Source organism: Rhinoraja longicauda, chromosome 1 (assembly GCF_053455715.1).
Source record: "Rhinoraja longicauda isolate Sanriku21f chromosome 1, sRhiLon1.1, whole genome shotgun sequence".
NCBI classification, from domain to species: domain Eukaryota; kingdom Metazoa; phylum Chordata; class Chondrichthyes; order Rajiformes; family Arhynchobatidae; genus Rhinoraja; species Rhinoraja longicauda.
In genome coordinates this window covers 7,578,582-7,605,809 of record NC_135953.1, presented here as the reverse complement: position 1 = coordinate 7,605,809, position 27,228 = coordinate 7,578,582, and the positions used below count along the sequence as shown (strand labels likewise).

Here is a 27,228-nt window from a genome sequence, read left to right as displayed (position 1 = left end):
CAGGATCCAGGAGTGAAAAAAAATCTCCCTCGACAGTGGATTTTTTTATCATCAATTCCGAGTCACCTGACAGCTTAACAATCCAAAAATTATTGCAAATTCCAATTTCTCAGCAAAGGATTTCAAGATCCACGCATGCAGTTGCAAAGGGGTGGGAATTAAAAAATATTTAGTCGCATTGGGGTCAGACCAAAGGATTTCACCAGGTTCATTCCTGGACCACCCATAGTGAAGCAACTGCCAAGAAAGCACGCCAACTCCTCTACCTCATTAAAAGGCTTGGGAAGTTCGCCATGTCCCCAACAACTCTCACCAACTTCTACAGATGTGCCGTAGAAAGCATTTAATCACGGCGCATCACTGCTCTGTTTGGCAACAGCTCCATCCAAGACCGCAAGAAATTGAAGAGAATCGTTGAAGCAGTCCAGACCATCACACAAACCAACCTCCCTTCCACTGACTCCATTGATACCTCACGCTGCCTCGGCAAGGCTACCGGCATAATCAAAGACAAGTCTCACCCCAGTCACTCCCTATTCTACCCACTCCCATCAGGCAAGAGATACGGAAGTGTGAAAAGACACACCTCCAGGTTCAGGGACAGTTTCTTCCCAGCTGTTATCAGGCAATTGAACCATGATACCAACAACTAATGAGCAGTCCTAAGCTATTATCCACCTCATTGGGAGTTTGTACGTTCTCCCCGTGACCGCATAGATTTTCTCCGGGTGCTCCAGTTTCCTCCCACACTCCAAAGACGTACAGGTTTGTAGGTTAATTGGCTTTGGTAAAGATTGTAAATTGTTCCTAGTGTGTAAGATAATGCTGGTGTACGGTGATTGCTGGTTAGCGCGGACTTGGTGGGCCGAAGAGCCTGCTTCCGCGCTGCACTGTTAAACCAGGGCGGCACGGTGGCGCAGTGGTAGAGTTGCTGCCTTACAGCGAATGCAGCGCCTGAGACTCAGGTTCGATCCTGACTACGGGCGCTGTCTGTACGGAGTTTATACGTTCTCCCCGTGACCTGCGTGGGTTTTCTCCGAGATCGGTTTCCTCCCACACTCCAAAGACGTACAGGTATGTAGGTTAATTGACTGGGTAAATGTAAAAATTGTCCCTAGTGTGTGTAGGATAGTGTTAATGTGTGTTACAGACACATGTTTGAGTTAATTAATTTGTCAAAATTTGCAGGGTTATGGGGAGAAGGCAAGAGAATGGGGCTGAGAGGGAAAGATAGATCAGCCATCATTGAATGGCAGAGCAGACTTGATGGACCGAATGGCCTAATTCTGCTCCTTGAACTTACTGACTTAAGAACTTGGTTTATGGTGCATTAATATCTAGAGGTATTGGAATCCCAACAAAGAAGCTAGAGATGTAAAGTTCAAGTAAGTGGATTAAATTCAACTGTACGCAGTATGTCCTGCATATAAAACCACACTTGACAATATGGGTTCACTTTTAGTTTATTTTAGATTTTTTCTTAGATTTAGAGATACAGCGCGGAAATAGGCCCTTCGGCCCACCGAGTCCGCGCCGCCCAGCGATCTGACTGACAAATACCTGACAAAAACAAGTTAATTCACCTATCACTTGCTCAAAATACTCATAAAACGATACCCTACAAATTCTTCTTGTGCACACTGCATGCAACATGCTGGACGTTGTCTCAACGAATTTTGTGGTTGAGGTGTTAAAATATGTGACTCAATCTTTGCTCCATTTAAAACATTATCTGAATGCAAAATGTCTTGTGACATATTTAAATGATCTAATATTTAACAATCAGTAAGTTTATTTACTTAGAATGTTACCTGGTTTTTAAATTGACAGTAACCTTTTTCCGCATGAAAACATGTGACTGTGTTTTACATAATGAATATTTACATACCCACCTGACCGATTATAATTTATCTCATCCCTCTGGACTTTATGAACACACATCACCTGCTCCAAAAATTTACCAAATATTATTTTAAACAGGTTACCTGGGAACAAATAACAATACCCATTGCAGAAGTAAAAAGCTAAGCCGTGTTAATTCCCAAGGTGGAATGAGTGAGACAACAAACCTTCCGTTGCAAAGCAAACAAAACCCACAATATCTCCCTTTTGGTCTTTGGCAAAGTGTTGTAGAATCACTCCAACTATCAAGCAAGTCACCACTATCATAGTTCATAGTGTAAGAAAATAATTGCAGATGCTGGTACAAATCGAAGGTATTTATTCACAAAATGCTGGAGTAACTCAGCAGGTCAGGCAGCATCTCAGGAGAGAAGGAATGGGTGACTGAAGAAGGGTCTGAAGAAGGGTCTCGACCCGAAACGTCACCCATTCCTTCTCTCCTGAGATGCTGCCTGACCTGCTGAGTTACTCCAGCATTTTGTGAATAAATACTATCATAGTTCATGATCAATTACTGAGAACACAACAAGGTACAGCAAAAGGAACAGGCCCCTTGGCTCACAATGTCTGCACCTGTGCCAAAAATAAACTAACCTCTTCTGTTTACACATGATCCAATTCCTCCCACACTCAAAAGACACGAGGGTTTGTTGATTAATTAGCCTCTCGAGGGTCAATGGTGCTTTGGTGTCACATGTGCAAAAAGCACAGCGAATTTCTTTTTTTTGCATGCAGTTCAGTAAAGCTCTGCCATGCCCAAGCACAGGCCCCAATCAGCAAAGTGTACAGAAATACTCCACTGAAACTGCATGCAAGAGGCGCCAGGTTTTGACGCTATTTACGAAATCCAATCCACGCATTAGGTCTTATGAGCGGCACCAGATCCAGGCTGCTGCAGGACGTCCAAACATCGCCTTCCTTAGACGATTGTCCAGCAAACCAATCTTCATCCAGGTCTTCATCCGTCCACCTTTATGCCCGAGGGGCGCGTCCTGCAATCGATCTTGAGGGCTTTGAAGGCCAGACCACGGTTTGCTCTCCTACCGTCCTTGCTCCTCGCATCTCCCCCTGGCTCCCTCCTCTCCAGTCTCTGGTCTTCGATGGGTTAGCAAGCGCCGCTGGCTGGGTGGCATCCCCCATCAGACCGCGCGGACTGCCAGGTGCTGTGTGGATTGGATAGAGCGGACTTGGATAGAGTGGATATGGAAAGGATGTTTCCACTAGTGGGAGAGTCCAGGATTAGAGGTCTTAGCCTCAGAATCAAAGGACATTCTTTTAGGAAGGTGATGAGAAATTTCTTTAGTCAGAGAGTGAAGAACTGTAAAATTGTAAAAAGGAACTGTAAAATTGTAAATATGTGTCCCTTCCGAACGGAGACCCGACCTTTGTTTTCTTTTTTTGTGTGTTTTTGGGGTTGTGTAATTTTAATGCCTATTTAATGCTTTTATTGTTGGACTGTGGATGACTGAATTTCGTCCAATTTGGATGACAAATAAAGCTATCTTGAATCTTGAATAGTTAATCTGTGGAATTCTTTGCCGTAGAAGACTGTGGTGGCCAAGTCAGTGGATATTTTTAAAGGCAGAGATAGATGTATTCTCGATTAGTACGGGTGTCAGAGGTTATGGGGAGAAGGCAGGAGAATAGAGTTAGGAGGGAGAGATAGGTCAGCCATGATCGATTGGCGGCATAGACGTAATGGGCCAAATGGCCTAATTCTACTATCCCTTTTGACCTTTGAGTTTGCACATTCTCCCTCGTGGATTAACGTGCTGTCCATCGCTATGTTTGTTATTCCTACTTTCTTACTGTTATTCTTTAAGTTCCGTCAGGAGCATAAAAGACACCTCCGTCTTTGCCGGGCTCCGCAGCCAAATGTAACTTGCCCCTAGTGTGTAGGGAGTGGATGTCAACGTGAGACATAGAAACATAGAAAATAGGTGCAGGAGTAGGCCATTCGGCCCTTCGAGCCTGCACCGCCATTCAATGTGATCATGGCTGATCATCCAGCTCAGTACCTGTACCTGCCTTCTCTCCATACCACCTGATCCCTTTAGCCACAAGGGCCACATCTAACTCCCTCTTAAATATAGCCAATGAACTGGCCTCAACTACCTTCGGTGGCAGAGAATTCCACAGACTCACCACTCTCTGTGTGAAGAAATGTTTTCTCATCTCGGTCCTAAAAGACTTCCCCCTTATCCTTAAGCTGTGACCCCTGGTTCTGGACTTCCCCAACATCGGGAACAATCTTCCTGCATCTAGCATCCAACCCCTTAAGAATTTTATATGTTTCTACAAGATCCTCCCTCAGTCTTCTAAATTCCTAGTCTATCCGGTCTTTCTTCATATGAAAGTCCTGCCATCCCGGGGATCAATCTGGTGAATCTTCTCTGTACTCCCTCTAAGGCTAGAATGTCTTTCCTCAGATTAGGAGACCAAAACTGTACACAATACTCCCGGGCAACGCATTCCAGGTACCCACCAACTTCTGTGTAAAAAAGAACTTGCCCTTCACACATTTCCCCCTCAAGAGGTTCGGAAGGCTAGGACTTTATTTCTTAAGAGTGGCGGAGAGTGATCTTATTGAGGTGTATGAAATCAGCAGAAAAACAGAAAGGGTGAATGCGCAGTTTTTTTATCCATGCAAAAGTAATTAAAAATCAGAGGACATAGGATTAAGGTGAGAGCAGAAAGATTTAATAGAAACCCGAGCGGCAAGTTTTTCACTTAGAGGGTGTGGAACGAGCTGCCAAAAAAGCTAGTTGAGCATTTAACAGCATTTAAAAGACAATCGGTCAAGTACATGGATAGAGAAACATGGTTCAAACGATGTGGGCAAATGGGACATCTTAGCCAGCAAGGATGAGTTGGGCAGAAGGGCTGGTTTCATTGCCATTTAACTGTATAACGCCATGACATTATTCTGTGGCGTTCTATAGGCTGGTGTGTAAAGTTGGCTCATGCAAAGTACTCAGGCAAATGACCCTGAAATGACAAATTTCTGGACTGGCGCAAAATGACCCAGAAATGGCCAGTATTATATTTCACTCTGGCGAATAAAAACTACTTAACTCTATATAAATACCACAACATTTTGTGATTGAAATTGCATGCACTCAAAGTAAAAGTAAATTAAATTTTACTGACAGGAAAATTACAAATGGGACCAATTCCTGTTATTCCATAACAGCGTGTATTCATGTGCATCATAAATTATCAAATTAAATTAATACTAGTCACCAGTAAGTTCTCACTTTTAAGATTTTCCATTGACACTGTATTTGGCATCTGTCCACAATTGGAATTAATCCAAATTAACCTTCTTAAGATATATGAAGTCTGTCATGCTTAATTTTTCTGAGTAGGCCAGCTTTACTTAAGCCGTAAAGCATGCCTGTAAACATTGATTACTAATACATTTAACGAATTCAGATGTGGTCTCACAATACTCCAGATGTGGTCTCACCAGGGCCCTGTACAACTGCAGAAGGACCTCTTTACTCCTGTACTCAAATCCTCTCTTTATGAAGGCCAACATGCCATTAGCTTTCTTCACTGCCTGCTGTACCTGCATATTTACTTTCAGTGACTGGTATACAAGGACACCCAGGTCTCGTTGCACTCCTTGTTCTTGCTGCCAAAGTGGATAACCTCACATTTATCTATATTATACTACATCTGCCATGCATCCGCCCACTCATTCAACCTGTCCAAGTCACCCTGCAACCTTCTAGCATCCTCTTCACAGTTCACACTGCCACCCAGCTTTGTGTCATTTGCAAATTTGCTAATGTTACTTTTAATCACATCATCTAAATCATTAATATATATTGTAAATAGTTGTGGTCCCAGCACCTGCTACTGTGGATATCCAGATCAGACCATCCTACACATGGTGAATTACTGCTGACTGAGGCTTTTCCCTGGTGGCATCAAGGCCATCCACCCAGAAACTGATGTTGCCCTGGCCTGGATGTCTACCTTTGACCTACAACTTTAGGCTGTGCACACCATATGCAAGAAGCCCCAGCACCGAGCCTTGCGGCACTCCACTCGCCACTGCCTGCCATTCTGACAGGGACCTGTTTATTCCTTCTCTCTGTTTCCTGTCTGCCAACCAAGTCTCCATCCATGTCAATACCTTACCCCCAATACCATGTGCTCTAATTTTGCCCTATAATCACCTGTGTGGGACCGTATCAAAGGTTCTCTGATAGACCAGATACACTACATCCACTGCCTCTCATATCATATCATATCATATATATACAGCCGGAAACAGGCCTTTTCGGCCCACCAAGTCCGCGCCGCCCAGCGATCCCCGCACACCAACTAGGGACCTCTTCATCCATTTTACTTGTCACATCCTCAAAAAATTCCAGAAGATTAGTCAAGCAGGATTTCCCCTTCATACATCCATGCTGACTTAGACCAATCCTTTTACTGCTATCAAAATGCGCCGTTATTACTTCCAGTTAGCGGAAAGGCAATGCGTGATTACAATCGAGCAATCCACAGGGTACAGATACAAGATAACGTGAATAACATTTAGTGCAAGATTAAATCCGGTACAGTCTAATCAAAGATAGTCCGAGGGTCTCCAATGAGGTAGATAGTAGCTCAGGACTGCTCTCTAGTTGTTGGTAGGATGGTTCAGTTGCACGAAAAAAAACTGTCCCTGAATCTGGAGGTGTGAGTTTTCACACTTCTATACTTTTTGCCCGATGGGAGAGGGGAGAAGAGGGAGTGGCCAGGGTGCGACTCGTCCTTCACTATGCATGCTTGTGGGTTAATTGGCCTCTGTAAATTACAATGTCTTTTGGAACAGCATGTAAATTATCGATTGTGTTCGTTCGTAGTGGAAGCACATGTGGAGTAAATCATTAAAATGGACTACATTAAAACACGATTCACTTTCTTGAAATGGAGAATAAAAATTTGAATATTTTAAAATGATTTGATTTTAATTGGTCCATTGTGGTTAAAACCAACAGTTTGTCACTTACCTGGGTACTTTTGCCACATCCGAGTCGGCCAGACACCAGTACCATATTATTGTTGACAAGGCTTTCCATGAAATAGTACTTGGCACCCCAGACCGCCAGAGTCTTCCTCCATTTTAGTAGCTCATAATACCGAGAGGAAAAAGGGAGTCCATCGAAAGGATTCACTTCCAAATCGCCACCGTCGCAGTTCAAGTCTTTGTCTTCGTCGTCACTAAACTGCGAGTTAAAGCCGTTCAGCTTTAAGGAGGAAACTGAGATGGAGTCAGCAGCTGGCCCACCGCCATCGGCCTCGGTCTCCATCGTGTCACTCTCCATCCTTGCTTCACAATTCAAGTGCTGGAACCAACACTACATGCTGAAAAACAATTAAGAAAAGATTACAAATTGAGAGTCAGCCAAAGTGACACAACGTGCATTATATGGTTAATTTCAACAATGGTCACTGTGGACTTCCATAATCATCATCATCGTCATGGTTATACAACAAGGAAACAGGCTCTTTGGCCCAACTTGCCTATGGCCCAACAATCAAGATGTCCTGTCTAACATTAGTCCCACCTTTGTGCATTTGGTCCATATATCCAAGGTTGGGTCTTTATTCTTTGGAGCGTAGAAGGTTGAGGGGGGACTTGATAGAGGTTTTTAAAATTTTGAGAGGGACGGACAGAGTTGACGTGGGTAGGCGTTTCCCTTTGAGAGTGGGGAAGATTCCAACAAGGGGACATAGCTTCAGAATTGAGGGACAAAGGTTTAGGGGTAACACGAGGGGGAACTTCTTTACTCAGAGGGTGGTGGCTGTATGGAATGGGCTTCCGGTGGAAGTGGTGGAGGCTCGATTTTATTATTTAAGAGTAAATTGGATAGGTATATGGATAGGAGGGGATTAGAGGGTTATGGTCTGAGTGCAGGTAGATGAGACTAGGTCAGGGAGAATGGTCGGCGTGGACTGGTAGGGCCGGACAGGCCCGTTTCCATGCTGTAGTTGTTATATGTTATATGTTATATGTTATATCCCTCTAAATCTTTCCTGTCAGGGGTTATGGGGAAAAGGCAGGGGAATGGGGTTAGGAGCGCCAGATAGATCAGCCATGATTGAGTGGCAGAGTAGACTTGATGGGCCGAAAGGCCCAATTCTGCTCCTATCATTTATGAACACGGACTATTCATGTACCTGTCCAAATGTCTTTTAAATGTTGCAAAAGTAGCTGCCTCATCTACTTCCTCTGGCAGCTCGTCCATACACCCACCAGCCTCCGTGTGGAAAAGTTGACCCTCAGGTTCCTATTAAGTCTTTTCCCTCTCACCTTAAACCCGTCATCCGGTTCTTGATTCCTCTAGGTAAAAGACTGCGTCTCCCCTATCTTTTCCCCTCATTACCTTATACACCTCCATAAGATCACCCCTCACCCTTCTGCGCTCCAAAGACCTAGCCTGCTCAACCTCCCACTACAGTTCAGTCGTCAGCAAAAGTATTACCAAAGGCTTCTCTCATATCCCAAGTAGATCTCAATGCAGAAGCATTGTTGTTCATTGCATTCAAGCATAATGCGATAATGTTTTTGAAGAGCTTAAAACTAATCGATAGGTTTAACTGATAAAAACAAATTTATTTATAAAAATCTAAATATGACTGGAATTTCCACGTACTCAAACTCAAATCTCTGCCATAAAAATATCAATTGACTTGGCCTCCACAGCTTCCAGTATGCTACTGGCCTTGCCGAGGCAACATAAGGTATAAATGGAGTCAATGGAAGGGAGGTTGGTTTGCGTGATGGTCTGGGCTGCGTCCACAATTCGCTGCAATTTCTTGTGGTCTTGGATGGAGCTGTTCCCAAACCAAGCTGAGATGTATCCCGATAAAAAGCTTTCTAAGGCACAACTGTAGAAGTTGGTGAGAGTTGTTGGGGACATGCCAATATTTCTGATGCCCAACAATCTTTGATGTGCATCTATGCTGTAACATGCCTCACATCATTGCAATGGCTTACATTGAGAACAACCCAAACCGTGCCACCTCGTCAAGATCCAGCATAGCTGGACCAGGTTTATTTAGGGTAACCCGACATACTTTACCAGTCAGGCCCGACCATGTCTATTGGCAATTGGCTAGAATCTGCTTAGCATTTCATAGTCGTCCCATAGATGGCAGAAAGAGGCAAGCTTTTATTCCATTAATGAGATATACCACCTGTTCTTTAGATATTCAATGTCATAATACAGTACAACCAAAGATACTAGAGGTACAAGATGGATCACTCCGTTGAAATCGCCTATACTGAAGTGTAGTACGCAAAGGAACGTAACAGCCGCCATTTTAGTAGGCAAAACCCACCGTTCGCTATGCTTCTCGCAGTGTAATCAGTGTTTTGGGGGAACAGTATGTGTGAAGATACCATAAAATATATATATCAGAATATATCTCATCTATCAACTCACAGATTTTTGTTATTTTTCTTTTTAAATGTTTCTGCAAGTTTCTGCCTACTAAAATGGCGCCATGAAATATGACGGTTTTTAGGGTCGAGTGGTTTATCTTGCTCCTCTAGTATCTTTGAGTACAACAGACGTGCATGGTACCCGTGCGTGAATAAACAAGCAGTTTAAATTTAACTGCATCACAAAGGAGACAGTAAAAGTATGGCAGCATCTCTGGAGAGAAGGAATGGGTGACATTTTGTACCTTCTGAAGAAGGGTCTCGACCCGAAACGTCACGCATTCCTTCTGTCCTGAGATGCTGCCTGTCCCGCTGAGTTATTCCAGCATTTTGTGTCTATCTGCAGTGTAAACCAGCATCTGCAGTTCCTTCCTACACAGTAACGGTAAGGAGGCAAGTCATGTATGAAAACGTGAGGGCCTTGGGTATTAATTTTGTGATTCCATTGAGGGACAATTGAGGACAATAAGAAAATATGTGCTATTTGGGCTGAGGAAATGGGGATTGGAAAGAATTTTTACTGATCTCATAATGAGACTTTGTCAGGATTCCTGTGGGGAGCAACTAATTACTGGCATGCAAAATAATGATAATGGTAGCCTGCTGAAACATGTTTTGTCAACAAATTTTAACCACGGTAATAATTTTACAAAACACGATAAATTGAAAACAAGATCCTGAAGTATTATTCAGAACCACAAAGTGGATTTATAATTACCAATGATTTATATTTACAGGAGTAATTCAGAGAGAGTGAGTGTTAGGAGAGGCTAGAGGGAAAGAGCCTGACAAGAGGCTGGGGGGGGGGGGGGGAGGGGGGAATGGGCGCAGGGAGAGGAGACGGTGCAGGGGGAGAGAGAGGACGGGCGCAAGGAGAGAGAGGGGACGGGCGCGAGCTATATACAGACATGTATTTTTTTACTTTATTTAAAACTAGTGCTCCCTCAATAGCAAGAAAATAACAAAAATTGCAAATAGTAATTTTCTTCCCCCTCAGTATATTTGCTTCTAATTTGACAAAAGAATCTACAAAGGAGCATATTTATGAAACAGGTGTACTCTTGGGAGGAAAAAATATATACGTCATTTTGTGCCTGATAGCAAATGTCCTATGTTACCCGCATACGCACTTTGCTTGCCGTTTTAATGCAGATGCTATTTAATGAAGGAATTCCCACCAGTCCTGGTGAAAGGCTTCTTGCCCAATCACACAGCGAAGATCAACAGCGATGAGGTCAGATGAGTGCAATCAGAAATAACAGTTCCAATGCGCTGAGCAGAACAAGTCAGCAGAACAGCTGGGAACTTAAACATAATTCATCTTCATAAACCACTTAAACGCTTTGGAGGGTTTCCTTTTTTAAAGATCTCTGCTTCAGAGTTAATTTACTTTTGAGGGGCGGCACAAAGGAAATGAAGCGGCGGTCAGGGCGAGCGGTGGGGCAGGGCGAGCAGCCGGGCGGGGTGAGTGGCAGGGCGAGCGGCGAGCCATGTGTTTTGCGGAAAAATGTGAGGCGAAATCGGAATGGCGGAAATGAAATACGAGAGCGGAAACTTTCCGCCAAATACGGAAGGGTTGGGTGGCCTGTGCTTACATTCAGTGACTGATGTACAAGGACACCCAGGTCTCGTTGCATCTCCCTTTGTCCTAATCTGACCCAATATAGATAATGGTAGACACAAAATGCTGGACAATAGGTGCAGGAGTAGGCCATTCGGCCCTTCGCAGGAGTAACTCAGCGAAACAGGCAGCATCTCTGGGGAGCTAGAAAGGGTGACGTTTCGGGTCAAGACCCTTCTTCAGACTTCTCCCCATTTATAAAGCAACCCCGACTTGATAATCAAACCTGCTGACAAGGGAGGCGCCACAGACACCTCCGCCTACTTATCCTTGGACCATGACCCCACAGACGAGCAGCAGACCTTAATATCACACACCATTTCTGATTTTATTACTTCCGGCTCTCTGCCCTCTAAAGCCTCCAAGCTTATCGCTCCCCAGCCCCGCATGGCCCAATTTTATCTTCTCCCCATTTTTAATTATTTCCTACACAATTCAGATAATAATCTGCCTTCTTGTTCTTGCCACTTACAATTATCCACATTATACGGCATTTGCCATGCATCTGCTCAATCACCCAACTTATACTCGCTTGTACTCGCTGAAATTTAGAAGATTGAGGGGGGATCTTATGGAAACTTACAAAATTCTTAAGGGGTTGGACAGGCTAGATGCAGGAAGATTGCTCCAGATGTTGGGGAAGTCCAGAACAAGGGGTCACAGTTTAAGGACAAGGGGGAAGTCTTTTAGGACCGAGATGAGAACTTTTTTTTCGCACAGTTGTGAATCTGTGGAATTCTCTGCCACAGAAGGTAGTTGAGGTCAGTTCATTGGCTATATTTAAGAGGGAGTTAGATGTGGCCCTTGTGGCTAATGGGATCAGGGGGTATGGAGAGAAGGCAGGTACGGAATACTGAGTTGGATGATCAGCCATGATCATATTGAATGGCGGTGCAGGCTCGAAGGGCCGAATGGCCTACTCCTGCACGTATATTTTCTATGTTTCTATGTTATCCAAGTCACCATGCTGCCTCATAGCATCCTCCTCGCAGCTCACACTGCCACCCAGCTCCTCCAACCAGAGATCGCCCCGTACACTTGCACTAGCCTACACACAAGGGACCATTTACAGAAGCTAATTAACCTGCAAACCTGTACATCTTTGGAATGTGGGAGGAAACCTTCATCCGCAAACTTGGAGACGCAACCCAGACCATCACACCAATCAACCTCCCTGCCATTGATTCCATTTATAGAAATAGAAATGTAGAAAATAGAATTAGAAAAATAGGTGCAGAAGTAGCCCATTCAGCCCTTTGAGCCAGCACCGCCATTCAATATGATCATGGCTGACCATCTAAAATCAGTACCCCGTTCCTGCTTTTCCCCCTATATGCCTCGGTTTCTTTAGCCCTAAGTGCTATGTAAACCTAACTCTCTCTTGAAAACATACAATGAATTGGCCTCCACTGCCTTCTGTGGCAGAGAATTCCACAGATTCACAACTCCCTGTGTGAAAATATTTTTCCTCATCTCAGTCCTAAATGGCCTACCCCTTATTCTTAAACTGTGACCCTGATGCTGGACTCCCCCAACACCGGGAACATTTTTCCTGTATCTAGCCGTCCAATCCTTAAAGAATTTTATATGCTTCTATATAAGCCCCTCATCCTTCCAAATTCCAGTGAATGCAGGCCTAGTCGACCCATTCTTTCAACATATGTCAGTCCCACCATCCCGAGTCTTAACCTGGTGTACCTACGATGCAATAGTAATAATGTCTTTCCTCAAATTAGGAGACCTTCCTGCAATAATGTCCTTCCTCAAAATTGCAGACAATACTCCAGATGCAGTCTCACCAGGGCCCTTACAACTGCAGTAGGACCTCCTTGCTCCTAAACTCAAATCCTCTCGCAATGAAGGCCAACATGCCATTAGCTTTCTTCACTGCCCGCTGTACCTGCATGCTTACTTTCAGTGACTAATGTTCAAGCACACCCAGGTCACATTGCGCCTCCCCTTTTCCTAATCTGACACCATTCAGATAATAATCTGCCTTCCTGTTCTTGCCACCAAAGTGGATAACCTCACATTTATCCACATTATACTGCATCTGCCCACTCACCCAACCTACCCAAGTCATCCTACAGCCTTATAGCATCTTCATCGCAGCTCACACTGTCACCCAGCTCTGTTATCCGTAAACTTGGAGATGTCACATTTAATGCCCTCATCTAAACCGTTAATATATATTGTAAATAACTGGGGTCCCAGCACCGAGCCTTGCGGCATGCCATTCTGAAAAGGACCTGTTAATTCCTACTCTTTGCTTCCTGTCTGCCAACCAGTTCTCTATCCATGTCAATCTCTTGTGTGGGACTAATCTCTTGTGTGGGACCTTGTCAAAGGCTTTTTGAAAGTCCAGATACACATCCACTGGCTCTCCCTTATCCATTCTACTTGTTACATCTTAAAAAAATTCCAGAGGATTAGTCAAGCATGATTTCCCCTAAAAAAATCCATGCTGACTTTGACCGATCCTGTCACTGCTTTCCAAATGCACTGCTATAACATCTTCAACAATCGACTCCAGCATCTTCCCCACTACCGATGTATGGTTAACTGGTCTATAATTCCCCATTTTCGCTCTCCCTCCTTTCTTAAAAAGTGGGGTTACATTGGATCAGTTCCTTTGGACTGGAGGGTAGCCAGAGTCGAGAGAACATTGGAAAATGATCACCAATGCATCCACGATTTCTAGGGCCACCTCCTTGAGTACTCTGGGATGCAGACCATCAGGCCCTGGGGATTTATGCCTTCAGTGCCAACACTTTACAGAACACCATTTCCTGATTAATGTGGATTCCCTTCAGTTCCTCCCTCCAACTAGATCCTCGGTCCCCTGGTATTTCTGGGAGATTGTTTGTGTCTTCCTTAGTGAAGACAGAACCAAAGCAAGGCCAACAGCATAATCAAGGATGAGTCACACCCTGGCTACTCCCTCTTCTCCCCTCTCCCACCAGGTAAAATGTATAGAAGTGCGGAAAAGTCCCAGATTCAGGGACAGTTTCTCCCCAGCTGTTATCAGGCAACTGAATCATCCTACGTGGATCGATTGTAATCATTTGGTATAGAGGTACAGTGAAAAATATTGTTGCGTGCTAGCCAGCCAGCGAAAAGACTGATTCTATTAGGAAGGAGATAAGGAGAGATTTCTTTAGTCAGAGGGTGGTGAATCTGTGGAATTATTTGCCACAGTCAAAAAGGCCCAACAGAGGATGTACTTCCTGGGGCAACTGAAGAAACACAATCTGCCACAGGCAATGATGGTCCAATTCTATACCGCTATCATTGAGTCCGTCCTCACCTTCTCCATCATGGTCTGGTTTGGCTCAGCCACCAAGCACGACATGCGGAGGCTGCAACGGATTGTTCGCACAGCTGAGAAGGTTGTTGGCTGCAACCTTCCCCCATTGACGAACCTTAAATAACTAAATTTAATCAAACGAGCTGCCAGATGAGGTAGTTGAGGTAGGTAGTATAAAGGCATGTAAAAGACACTTGGACAGGTGCATGGATGGGAAATATTTAGATGGATATGGGCCAAATGCTGGCAAATGGGACTAGCTTAGTTGGGCACCTTGGTCAGCATGGACGAGATTGGCCGAAGGGCCTGTTTCCATGCCCTATACCTCTATAACTATGATATCATAGAAACATAGACAATAGGTGCAGGAGGAGGCCATTTGGCCCTTCGAGCCAGCACCGCCATTCATTGTGATCATGGCTGATCGTCCACAATCAATAACCCGCGCCTGCCTTCTCCCCATATCCCTTGATTCCACTAGCCCCTAGAGCTTTATCTAACTCTCTCTTAAATCCATCCAGTGATTTGGCCTCCACTGCCCTCTGTGGCAGAGAATTCCACAAATTCACAACTCTCTGCATGAAAAAGTTCCTTCTCACTTCAGTTTTAAATGGCCTCTCCTTTATTCTTAGACTGTGGCCCCTGGTTCTGGACTCCCCCAACATTGCGAACATTTTTCCTGCATCCCTCCATCTCTTCCCAGAACTTCCTGGAAAGCTCATATTTTTGAAGATGGTTTATCTTCCTGTCATGAGGGTGTTGCCAATACTCTGCACATATTAGAAGTATCAGGCAGAGAGGGAGGGCTCTTCTCACCACCAAGATCTTTGTGCTTGGTGGAAAAACTGATGAACACTGCACAGTCCATCACGGGTTCTGACCTCCCCACCATCGAAGGGAGTTACAGTGAACGCTGCCTCAAAAAGGCAGCCAGCATCATCAGAGACCCAGATCACCCTGGCCAAACACTCATTTCACCCCTACCATCGTGAAGGTGGTACTAGAGCCTGAAAACTGTACGTTCAGGTTCAGGAACAGCTTCTTCCCTACAGCCATCAGGCCATTAAAGACTTCAACCTCCAAATAAACTCTGAACTACATGGACTTAGGGGGGGGACGGGGGGACGCATGTCTGTGCGCTCGCGTGCCCTGCATGCGTCTGCACGTGTCTGTGCGCGCATCCGCGTGTCTGTGTATATACACTGAACATTTTTTCTCGTTTATTATATTGTTTACAGTGTACTGTGTTTACATATCCTGTTGTGCTGCTGCAAGTAAGAATTTCATTGTTCTATCTGGGACATGTGACAATAAAACAGGGGTTTATTAACAGGGGCAGCCATGATCACAATGAATGGCGGTGCTGGCTTGAAGGGCTGAATGACCTCCTCCTGCACCTATTTTCTATGTTTCTATGTTTCTAACACTCTTGACTCTTAAATATTCTGATGAGGAGGCATGCTGCAAAATGACAGTCTGCCCAGGGAATCACTGTGTGCTTCTCTTGCATGGCTGATGACATTTTTGTGCCAGTCAACACTTGTTCTCCAAGGGCTGTTTCCAAGGGCACACATGGAGACAAATATCAACGACTGCTGGAGATCCATCAATTTGGTGAAAGACGCCTTCTAGTCTGCTCAAAACTCATGGTCACCTGTTGTTCATGAACACTGTCAACTTGAACCTCAAAGGTCCTATGAATGATGAGCTGAGGGCGAGTTCTGCGGTGAAGGCTGCAGTTTAGGACACCCCATACCAAGTAGTTGGATTCTTGTTACAACTCCAGGAACAATTTGGTCAAAGATTGTACACAAAATAATAACTGATGCCATGCTAACATTTTGAAAAAGAGAACAAAGTACAGTACAGCACAGGAACAGGCCTTGAAGCCGACAACTTGTGTGCCAAACATGATGCCAAGTTAAACTAATCCCCTCAGTTTGCATGGGATCCATATCCCTCCATATCCATGTGCCTAACTAAAAGCCTCTTAAAAGCCACTAATGTATCTGCCTCTTCCACCACTCCTGCCTCCCACCGACCGCTCTGCATAAGAAAAACCTGTCCCACACATCTCCTTTATACTTTGCCCCTCTCAACTTAAAGCTATGACCTCTAGTCTATGACATTTCTACCCAGGGAAAGAGGTTCTGAACTCGCGTTAAAACCCTGGGAACTACGTGCTGAAAGATTATACATAAATGATAATCGATATCATGCTAACATTTAGAGACCTGAATAACAAGACCAGTGATGAAAATATGGACTTGAGTGTTTTGTACATCTGCATATATATTTGAAACAAAATGCCTCATCACTCTCAAAGGCTTTTGAATTGACTGAACTCAAACATTATTCAAATTGCTTTCCTTACACTACTAGATAGATTTATTTATTTTTTAATTTAAATATATATTAAGATAAAAGTAAAATAATTCCGACAGTTCCAGGTTAACCTTTGATGAGCATTTGAAGACATTGGGCCAGTACTCGTTGAAGTTTAGAAGAATGAGGGGGACCTCTGTTTAACGTACCGAATAGTGAAAGGCTTGAATAGAGTGGATGTGGAGAGGATGTTTCCAACAGTGGGAGAGTCCAGGACCAGAGGTCATAGTCTCAGAATTAAAGGATATTCCTTTAGAAAGGAGATAATGGAGAAGTTTATTTGTCATAGAAGACTGTGGAGGCCAAGTCAATGAATATATTTAAGGCAGATATAGATAGATTCTTGATTAGTACGGGTGTCAGGGGTTATGGGGAGAAGGCAGGAGAATGGGGTTAGGAGGGAGAGATAGATCAGCCATGATGGAATGGCAGAATAGACTTGATGGGTCAAATGGCATAACTCTGCTCAAATCACTTATGACCTTATGGCCTACTGCACTCAGTTCTTTCCCAAAGGGAAAGCAATCTCAGTTATAGAATCATACAGCACAGAAACTGGTCCATGCTGCAAGATGCCCCATCTAAGCTAGTCCCATTTATCTACATTTGGATCATATCCCTCTAAAGCTTTCTTATCCATACACATGTCCAAGTGTCTTTAAATGTTATTATCGTACCTGCCTCAACTACCTATTCTTGCAGCTCATTTCATATACCCGCTACCTTCCGAGTGAAAAAGTTGCAACTCACCTTTCTATTAAATCTTTTTGCTGCAGATTCCCATCCATATGCTAGCCAGCCATTGAGTCATGAGTCATGGAGTCGTACAGCAGAGAAAGTGGCCCTTCGGCCCAACTTGCCCACGCCGACCAACATGCCCCATCCAACTAGTCTCATCTGCCCGTGTTTGGACAATAACCCTCATAATACCCCTCTAAACATATCCTATCTAGTCCTAGAATGGGCGGCATGGTGGTGTAGCAGTAGAGCTATTGCCTTACAGCGCCAAAGACCTGGGTTCAATCCTGACTACGGGTGCTGTTTGTACAGTTTGTACGTTCTCCCCATGACCTGCGGCGGTTTTCTCCGAGGTCTCCAGTTTCCTCCCACACTCCTAAGACGGACAGGTTTGCAGGTTAATTGGCTTGGTGTAAATGTAAAATTGCCCCTCGTGGTGTTAATGCAGAGGGATCGCGAGTCAGTGCGGACTCCGTGGGCTCGAAGGGCCGAATGGCCTCCTCCTGCACCTATTGTCTATTGGCTCTAACCTAAAAACTAAATCTAACCTAAAAAAAAAAATCACGGGAGCAGAAAGCAGAATGCTTCGAGGCCCACTGTGGCAACAGATTAGACGTGCCAGCTTCCAACTTTAGATCATTTCAGATTTCCACATTTGGCTATGCGTGCACTAATGTTCAAAATGACCCGAGCCCCATCAAGCTACCAGCTGTCAGTCAGCTCAGCAATACTATTGCCGATCATTTAGATATGAAAATGTAATTATAAATGGGTTTGGAAACATGGGCCAATATTAAATCTTGCACCGAGAGCAATAACCAGATGACTAAGCATGCCAAGTATTTGTCAGTAACATTTGTGGTCATTTTTGTCATTGCTGTTTCGGTAAGGCCTTGTTCTATTTATTGCACATGTTTAAAATGCCTTTATAAACTATCATAAGTACAGAAATAAAAACACAAGTACAGAGTAGAAGCCTGCATGTGGTTTCACCTCACAAATCCTACTGAAATAACTCGCTGGAATTACTCTTGCCCACAGACCCCAAGATCACACAGAGGTCAAATTCAAGTGAGGCTTGTACTGCAAGAAGCTAAGACAACATTAGAATCCCAGAAATTGAAATTTATCCCACTTAGCACTATGATTTGGGACAGGGAATATATTACTTTGTACAAGAATAATTCATGCCAAAAACGACACAACGTAAAGGACGTATCTAATGGATTTCTTTTAAACACACAACCATGCCATAAACCACCGCCTTATTTTTGGGTCAGGCAGCATCTCTGGAGAAAAAGGATGGGTGACGTTACAAATCCTTCACCCAATCTGAAACGTCAACCATTCTTTTTCTCCATAGATGCTGCCTGACCCGCTGAGTTACTCCAGCACTTTGTGCCGATCTTCGATATAAGGGCTGAATATAAGGGCCTACTCCTGCACCTATTTTTCTATGTTTCTATTTTTTTTCAGCCCACGATGTTTGTGCTGAACAAGTTGCCAAGTTAAACTTATCTCACCTGCCTCTTCAGCCTGTTAATCGCCACTATAGGAATGCGTTTCAGACGCCCACCCACCACTCGCTGTGTCAAAAAACTGGCCCCACACAACTCCATTAAACTCTCCCCCTTTCACCTTAAAGTTATGCTCTAAAGACATTCCCGCCCTGGGGGAAAAGGTTCTGACTGTCTACCCTCTCTACACCCCTCATAATTTTATATACTTCTATCAAGTTTCCCCTCAACCTCCGACATTCTAGGGAAACCAGAATCCAAATAAATTTCGCATCAACCAGATATAAATAAAGCATTGTGTAGTAAAGAACTGCAGATGCTGGTTTAAACTGAAGATAGACACAAAAGGTTGGAGTAACTCAGCAGATCAGGCAACATCTCTGGAGGAAAGGAACAGGTGACATTTGACGTCGAGACCCTTCCTCAGACGGACAGTCGGTCTGAAGAAGGGTCTTGACCCAAAACGTCACCTATTCCTTTTCTCCATTAATAGACCATTGTTGGTAATTAAGAACATAATTTTGGCAAATTTGGTTGGGACTGTGTAGTGCAAATGAAAGCAGTGTCGGGATAATTTTTTTTAGATTTAGAGATACAGCGCGGAAACAGGCCCTTCAGCCCACTGGGTCCGCGCCGCCCAGCGATCCCCGCACATTAACATGATCCTACACACACACTAGGGACAATTTTTACATTTTTAATTAACCCAGCCAATTAACCTACATACCTGTACGTTTTTGGCCTACTCCTGCACCTAATGGAGCTCTTGAATGAAAATGTCTTTGCATTATAATGTGGTGATCCTGTGAGGGAGCTTACAACCAATTTTATGCGATTGCATCATCCGCTGACTGGCAAACCTTTCATTGTTGTTTGGCAGAAAGAAGTCGAACAATGTGTTCCTTGCACAGGACTTTTTGACATGGGTTCTTAAAAAAGGTTTACAATGCAGCCACAAGGTCCACAGCAAGAAAATAAAATCCACCACACTCAGAGCCTGCTTCATTGACATTAGGTTTATGAGGATGTTGCCAGGACTTGAGGGCCTGAGGAAGAGGGAGGGATTGAGCAGGCCAGGACTTTATTCCTTGGAGCGCAGGAGGAAGAGGGGAAATCTTAGAGGTGTACAAAATCATGAGAGGAATAGATCGGGTAGATCTAAGTGGAATTGAGAACCATCGGACATAGGTTTAAGATGAGGGGAAAAAAAGATTTAATAGGAACCCGAGGGATAACTTTTTCATGCAAAGGGTGGTAGGTATATGGAACAAGCTGCTGGAGGAGGCAGTTGAGGCAGGGACTATTGCAACGTTCAAGAAATATTTAGATGGGTACATGGATAGAATAGGTTTAGAGGGATATGGGCTAAATGCAGGCAGGTGGGACTGGTGTGGATGAGACATATTGGCCAGCGTGAGCACGTTGCGCCGAAGGGCTTGTTTTCACGCTGTAAGACTTTATGACTCCAGGTTGTATAATCGTTGGCCCACATCTTGTTGATCTTCTTTAATATTAAGGAGCGGTTAAATTTCACTACCGGCGAGAAATCTGTAAGATTTAAGGGTCCCGACCCAAACATCACCTATCCACAGATTCTCCATACCGCTGAGCTAATACAGCATTTTGTGTCTTTACTCGGTTACCATCCCGGCTCCATTTCCTCTGTCCAATCACTGGCTGTACAACACGGAGCAGATTTCTGCCTGCTTGTGGAAGTTATCATTGACGTCATGGCTAACCTCCTCCTGAAATGAACCCAATAGATCTCAACTCCACATGGCAAATGTTCACCCATCTCCTCAACAGTCGAAAAACAGATTATATCAGCACTATCACATTGCTGTTAATGGGAGCCCACTGTCAATAAATTGGCTGCAACAGAGACCCCACTTCAGAAGCACTGCAAGACTGTAAAGAGCTTCATGGAAAACGGGGGTGATGCATACTGCAAAGGTCATCAAATTAACTTATCTCTCCCATCTATTACTCTGACTTGCAAGAGAATAAGGGGCTGCACAGTGGCACAGCTGGTAGAGCTGCTAAAGTCCAATGCCAGAGACCTGGGTTTGATCTTAACCTCGGGTGGAGTCTGTGTGGAGTCTGCATCCGCCTTGTGGCTGTGTGGGTTTGCCCCAGGTGCTCCAGTTTCCTCCCTTCCTCCCACGTCCCAAATATGTGTGGGATAGGTTCATTGGCCCCAGTGTGTGTTTGAATTGAACAGGGAAGTGGAATAACATAGAACAGGAGTGATCAAAGGATGGCGTGGCCTTGGTAGAATAAAGGGATTAGTTCCATGCTGTATCTTTCAATCAATCAAACATACATAACTGTTTTGTCTCTTTACAACTTCAGGTCCCTGAGATTGGTGCATTCTATCACACTGATTTTTATTGAATTATAATTAACGACCAGGGTATATTTTCAATGGCCTGGCAAAGCTGAGGGATCGAATGAAATGTCAGAGATCCAAAATGTTAACTGCTTTTCTCCCTCTATTGATGCTGCCTAATCAAGCATTCTCTCTTCTTATTTCGAACTGTCAGCATCTGCAGTTTTTTCTGCTGTGCTCCTAAATTTCCAAGCTATGTAAAATAATTGCTAAAAGAGCAAAGGGCATTGGGTGGGTAAAGAAGGATACGTTTCCTTTCATCTAACCACAGGATTTGAACTGTGAATGCAAACCTAGTGGAGATGGGACATGTTGGTCGGCGTGGGCAAGTTGGGCCGAAGGGCCTGTTTCCACGCTGCATGACTCTAAAAATGCAGTTGATGCAAATTCCATTGGAACTTTCAAATATATGCTTGGGAAAAATAAATCCAAAGACTTATGATAAAACAGCACAGATGTTTGGACTCAATGAATAAATAGCTGCACATTGACAGCGTATAATTTTATAAATAAAGGGATTCTCCCACTGTATGTATATAGTCCTTTCGCTGACTGGATGACATGCAACAAAAAAGCTTTGCATTGTACCTCGGTACACCTGACAATAATAAACCAAACTTCTTTCAAATAAGGCTGGCCTTTCTCCCTTTGAAATGCATTTATCAGTAAACAAATATTATGTACACACAGCGACTAAATTTAAAAGTAATTTCCTCTCGCCCAAAATCATACCCAACCTACTTCACTTTACTGCCACAATCATCTGAAACAAAACCTCTGGTGTTCAGAACACTCAGTTCTCACCCCACCTTTTAATATTACTGATCACTCTTTATTAAAACCGCTGATTCATCCCACATGACAGATTTAAATTTCAAAACAAGCGTCAGATTTTAGGAGCGCACAAACTCAAAGCATTGGAGTGCAATATACTGTGGAGAATATTGTTTGTCCAATAAAACGTGAGGCTGAGGCTCCATCTGCACTCACAGGTGTGAAAGACCCCAGGGCCACTATTTATGAAGTATAATTTTTCACCAATTCCTGATCAATGCATGTATAGGAAGGAACCACAGATGCTGGTTTATACTGAAGATAGATACAAAGTACTGGAGTAACTCAGTGGGTCAGGAAGCATCTCTGGAGAAAAAGGATGGGTGATGTTTTGGGTGAGGACTCTTTTTCAGACCCTTCACAAGTCTGAAGAAAGGTTACGACCCGAAACTTCACCCATCCTTTTTCTCCTAAAATGTTGCCTGACCCAAAGTTACTCCAGCACTTTATGTCTATACTGACCAATACTTTCCTTGCTGAAGATTAAAATAAATCTTTTAGTATTTTCAGAATTTAAAAAATAAATAAAACTAGGCAGCATAGTAGCTCGGTGGTAGATCTAATGCCCTTAAGACACCAGACATGTTCGATTCTGACTACGGATGCTGTCTGTACGGAGTTTGTACGTTCGCCCTGTGGGTTTTCTCTAGGTGCTCTGGATTCCTCCCACATTCCAAAGACGCGTGTCGGTTAATTGGCCCTAGGGTGTAGGATAGAACTAGTGTATCGGTGGTCGATGGGTGGTGTGGACTCTGTGCGCCGCAAAGCCCGTTTCCACGCTGTATCGCTAAACTAAACTACTACATTGTGACCTTACGCCACATATATGAAACAGCAGCAAAGGCACAGGGGGAATGGCCTTCATATGCTTCTAATTCCTATTTCCCATGTGAAAATATTTCTAGATATTTTGCCGAGCATAAATCACGTCGGCGCATCTTACCACAAAAGTGAAAGTTTTTATATACTGCATAAAGACAAGTCTTTACCTCAACCTCCCTCACAGTTCACCCATTCCCTGTAATGCCAAGTGACCCAGTCTTCCCCAAGAAACCTGACATAGTTACAAAGATTTGAATTATGTAAACCACAAACAAAATATGCAATCTTAAGTCACCAATACATAATTCAAACAAAACTGACAGGAATTAAGAGCACAGGAGGCCACTGGACCCATCAACACACAGCCAAAATTGACAGGACAGAACTCGACAAGAAGCTGTTATACCAGTCAATGTATGACAGAAATGAACAGAATTAGGTCCATCAATACAAGACAATAATTGATGGCACAGAAGGTCATTGGACCCATTGCTTTTAATCACGTATTGTCTTTCCGTTGACTGGTTGGCACACAACACTTGGTTTTCACTGAACTTTGGCACAGGTGACAATAAACTAAACTCAAACTCAATATACCATGGAAATTGACAGCACTGAGAGCCAATAGGCCTATTAGTACATAACAGAGATTGACAGCATTAGTCCAAGGTATCACAAAATGCTGGAGTAACTCAGCGGGTCAGGCAGCATCTCAGGAGAGAAGGAATGGGTGACGTTGCGGGTCGAGACCCTTCTTCAGACTGATGTCAGGGGAGGGGGCGGGACAAAGATAGGATGTAGTTGGAGACAGGAAGACAGGGGGGAACTGGGAAGGGGGAGGGGAAAAGGAGGGACAGAGGAACATCCTCCACTCACTCTGCAACAACCTCAACTTAGTTATCACCTCCATTCACTCTGCAACAACCCCGACCTAGTTATCCGACGAGAGACAGCATTAGCCCCCATCAATACACGATGGGAATTGATAGCACACGAGTCCAGTCAACCCATCAATCTATGTCAGCAATTGACAGCATTGGGCCTGTCCATATACGATAGGAAATGAGAGTAGAGGAAACCATTGTGCCCATTATTGTATGACAGGAATTGACAGCAGTCGGCCCAATAGAATACAATATATTCCTTTATTCGTCCCACACCGGGGAAATTTACACATATGACAACACACAAGGTCACGGGGGCTATCAATCTACAACAACAATTGCCAGCATTGTGCCCATCATGAGACAACAATAGTCTCCAAAGGAGGCCACTGGGCACATCAATACAAAACAGCAATTGCCAGCATTGGGCGTGTCAATACACAGCAGCAATTGACACCAGGTAAGTCATCGGGCCCATCACTACATGCCAGCAATTGACAACACAAGGCCATTGGGCCCAATCTTCAAAGACAACAATTTACATCAGAGAAGGCCATTTGGCCCATCACTACATGACAGGGATTGCCAGCATTGGGCTTGTCAATACACAACAATTGACAGCAGAAGATGCCATTTGGCCCATCAATACCAGACAAGAATTGACAGCACACAAGGCCATTGGGGCCCAGAAATGGCCAACATTGGGCTTTTCAATATATGACAGCAATTGACACCAGAGACCATTAGGCCCATCAATGAAAACAACTGACAACACACGAGGACATTGGGCCTATCCACTACACGAGAGCATTTGCCGGCATTGGGCCTATCAATATATGACAGCAATTGACAACACAAGACTATTAGGCCAATCAATGCCTGACAGCAATTGACAGTACATGGGGCCTTTGTGCCCATCAATTTATGATAGCAATTGCCAGCATTGGGCTTATAAATATACAACAATTGACACCAGAGAACGTCATTGTCAATATATATATATATATATCAATATACGACAACAAATGACACAGAAGGCGGCATTGGGCCCATCACTACAGGACAATTAGCAGCACTCCCCATGCCAGGACATACAGGGGTGAAAGGGCTGAACACGAGGGATACGAGGCAAGGGGTGCGGGGCGAGGGGCAAGGCAAGAGATGCGAGGAATATGAGGCAAGATGAGGGAGAGTGAGTAAGATAGAGGGAAAACACCAGCAGTAGAGGCAAGTGTGAGGGAGAAGAGGGTGGGAACCACAGACTCACCTGTACAAGGCAAGATCACCTAGACCTCCCCCTCCTTCCCTCTCCCCTCCCCCTCCTTCCCTCTCCCCCTCCCCTCTCCCCTCCTTCCCTCTCTCCCTCCCCCCCTCCTCCTTCCCTCTCTCCACCCTCCTTCCTTCTCTCCCCCCTCCTTCCTTCTCTCCCTCTCCAGCAGACGTTTGAAAAGCCAGGAGAAGCTCCTTTCTCGCCACATCACCATTATTTATATTATTATTTAATGATCTTTTCCTCCTCCACCTGTGGACTTCAAACCCGCCCCCTCCCTCACCCCCTCCTCCACTCACTCACTCCCTCCCTCCTACCCTCTCTCCCTCCTGTAGGGCCGAATATTCCCCCTCCTCACACCACCCTCCCCCCAACCACCTGATCTAAATAAATCTTCAGTCAGTCATTGATGTATTCCCCCCCAACCACCACTCTCACACGACGGATCCCCGACAGGAATTCTCACCTCAGTCGCCACCTCCCTCCCCCTCCCCCCCTCCCTCCCCCTTCCCCTTCCCCCTCCCTCTTCCCCCCTCCCTCTTCCCCCCTCCCTCTCCCTCTCCCTCCCTCCCCCTCTCCCTCTCCACCCCCCCTCTCTCCCCCTCCCTCTCCTCCCCCTCTACCCTCCCTCTTCCCTCTCCCCCCTCCCTCTACCCTCCCTCTCCTCCCCTCTACCCTCCCTCTCCTCCCCCTCTACCCTCCCTCTTCCCTCTCCCCTCCCTCTTCCCTCTCCCCTCTCCCCCTCCCTCTACCCTCCCTCTCTCCTCCCCCTCTACCCTCCCTCTTCCCCTTCTCCCTCCCCCCCTCCCCCTCCCTCTCTGCCCCCTCTAACTCCTCTCTCCCTCCCTCTCTCTCCCCCCTCTCTTTTTCTCTCTGCCTCCCTCTCCCCTTGGCCCTGTCCCCTCTCCCTCCCTCCCTCCCTCTCTCCCGCCCCCCTTCTCCCTCCCTCTCCCTCCCTCTCCCTCTCCCCTCTCTTTTTTCTCTCTGCCTCTCCTTTCCTGCCCCTCTCTGCCTCTCCCCTGTCCCTCTCTCCTTCCCCTCTCACTACCCCCCCCTCCCTCACCCCCCTCTCTTCTCCCTCTCCCCCTCCTCCCCCTCTCTTTTTCTCTCTGCCCCTCCCTCCCTCTCCCCCCTTCACTCTCTCTCTCTGCCCCCCCCCCTCTCTACCTCCTTCTCTCACCCCCTCTACCCTCCCCCCCCCCTCACTCTCTCTCTCTCCTCTCCCCCTCTCTTTTTCTCTCTGCCCCTCTTTCCCTGTCTGTCTCTCTCTCTCTCCCTCTCTCTCTATCACTTTCATCGGCTTCCCCCTCCCTCTTTCCGCGCCCGTACCGTTGATGTGCGCATTTGCGAGGGGCTCTCCTGCGTGGACGACCCGGCATTGAGACGGTGACAGGAGGAGGAGGAGGAGGAGCGGCCGCCATCACCGTCGTCGCCGTAACCGCCGCCATCAGCGCCCAACCGCCGCCCTTAAAGGCGCCGTCCCCGCTCCCCAGCCCCGGCCTCTCCTGTCAGCCGACGGGAAATCCCACACCCGCTCCTTAAAGGGGAAGGGGAAGGCAATTGTCCAGAGTTTGACACAAGAAGCTGGGAGTAACTCAGCAGTGGGGGCGGGGCGGGACAGGGGGCGGGGCATGCCAGGGGGCGGGGCAGGGCAGGGGGCGGGGCAGGGGGCGGGGCAGGGCTGGGGGACAGGCAGCATCTCTGGGGAGCAAAGGGGAATAGTGCAGATGATGTTTAAGGTGGAGAAAAGGGGAATAGTGTTGGTGATGTTTAAGGTGGAGAAAAGGGGAATAGTGTTGGTGATGTTTAAGATGGAGAAAGGGGGAGAGAAAAGGGAAATAGTGTAGGTGATGTTTAAGATGGAGAAAGGGGGAGAGAAAAGGGAAATAGTGTAGGTTATGTTTAAGGTAGAGAAAAGGAAGAGGAAAGGGAAATAGTGCAGGTGATGATTAAGGTAGAGAAAGGGGGAGAGAAAAGGGAAATAGTGTTGGTGATGTTTAAGGTGGAGAAAGGGGGAGAGAAAAGGGAAATAGTGTAGGTGATGTTTAAGGCGGAGAAAAGGGAAATAGTGCAGGTGATGTTTAAGGCGGAGAAAAGGGAAATAGTGCAGGT

General features: G+C 45.3%; 1 protein-coding gene across 3 annotated transcripts in view; it reads right to left on the bottom strand.

Annotated features, from left to right (window-relative positions):
• Positions 1-26,577, bottom strand: part of dqx1 (DEAQ box RNA-dependent ATPase 1) — a 112,132-nt gene extending 85,555 nt beyond the window's left edge. Inside the window, exons 1-2 of one of the 3 annotated variants that reach the window (XM_078405804.1) lie at positions 26,446-26,577; positions 6,912-7,266 (exon numbers count right to left, since the gene is read on the bottom strand). In XM_078405804.1, the coding sequence (XP_078261930.1) occupies positions 6,912-7,226 (315 nt within the window). In that variant the 5' untranslated portion in view covers positions 7,227-7,266; positions 26,446-26,577. Of the gene's footprint in view, positions 1-6,911; positions 7,267-8,082; positions 8,201-25,113; positions 25,215-26,445 lie in introns of those variants that run through there. The other 2 variants (XM_078405877.1, XM_078405954.1) reach the window with 2 other exon arrangements.
• Positions 26,578-27,228: the final 651 nt, after the last annotated feature.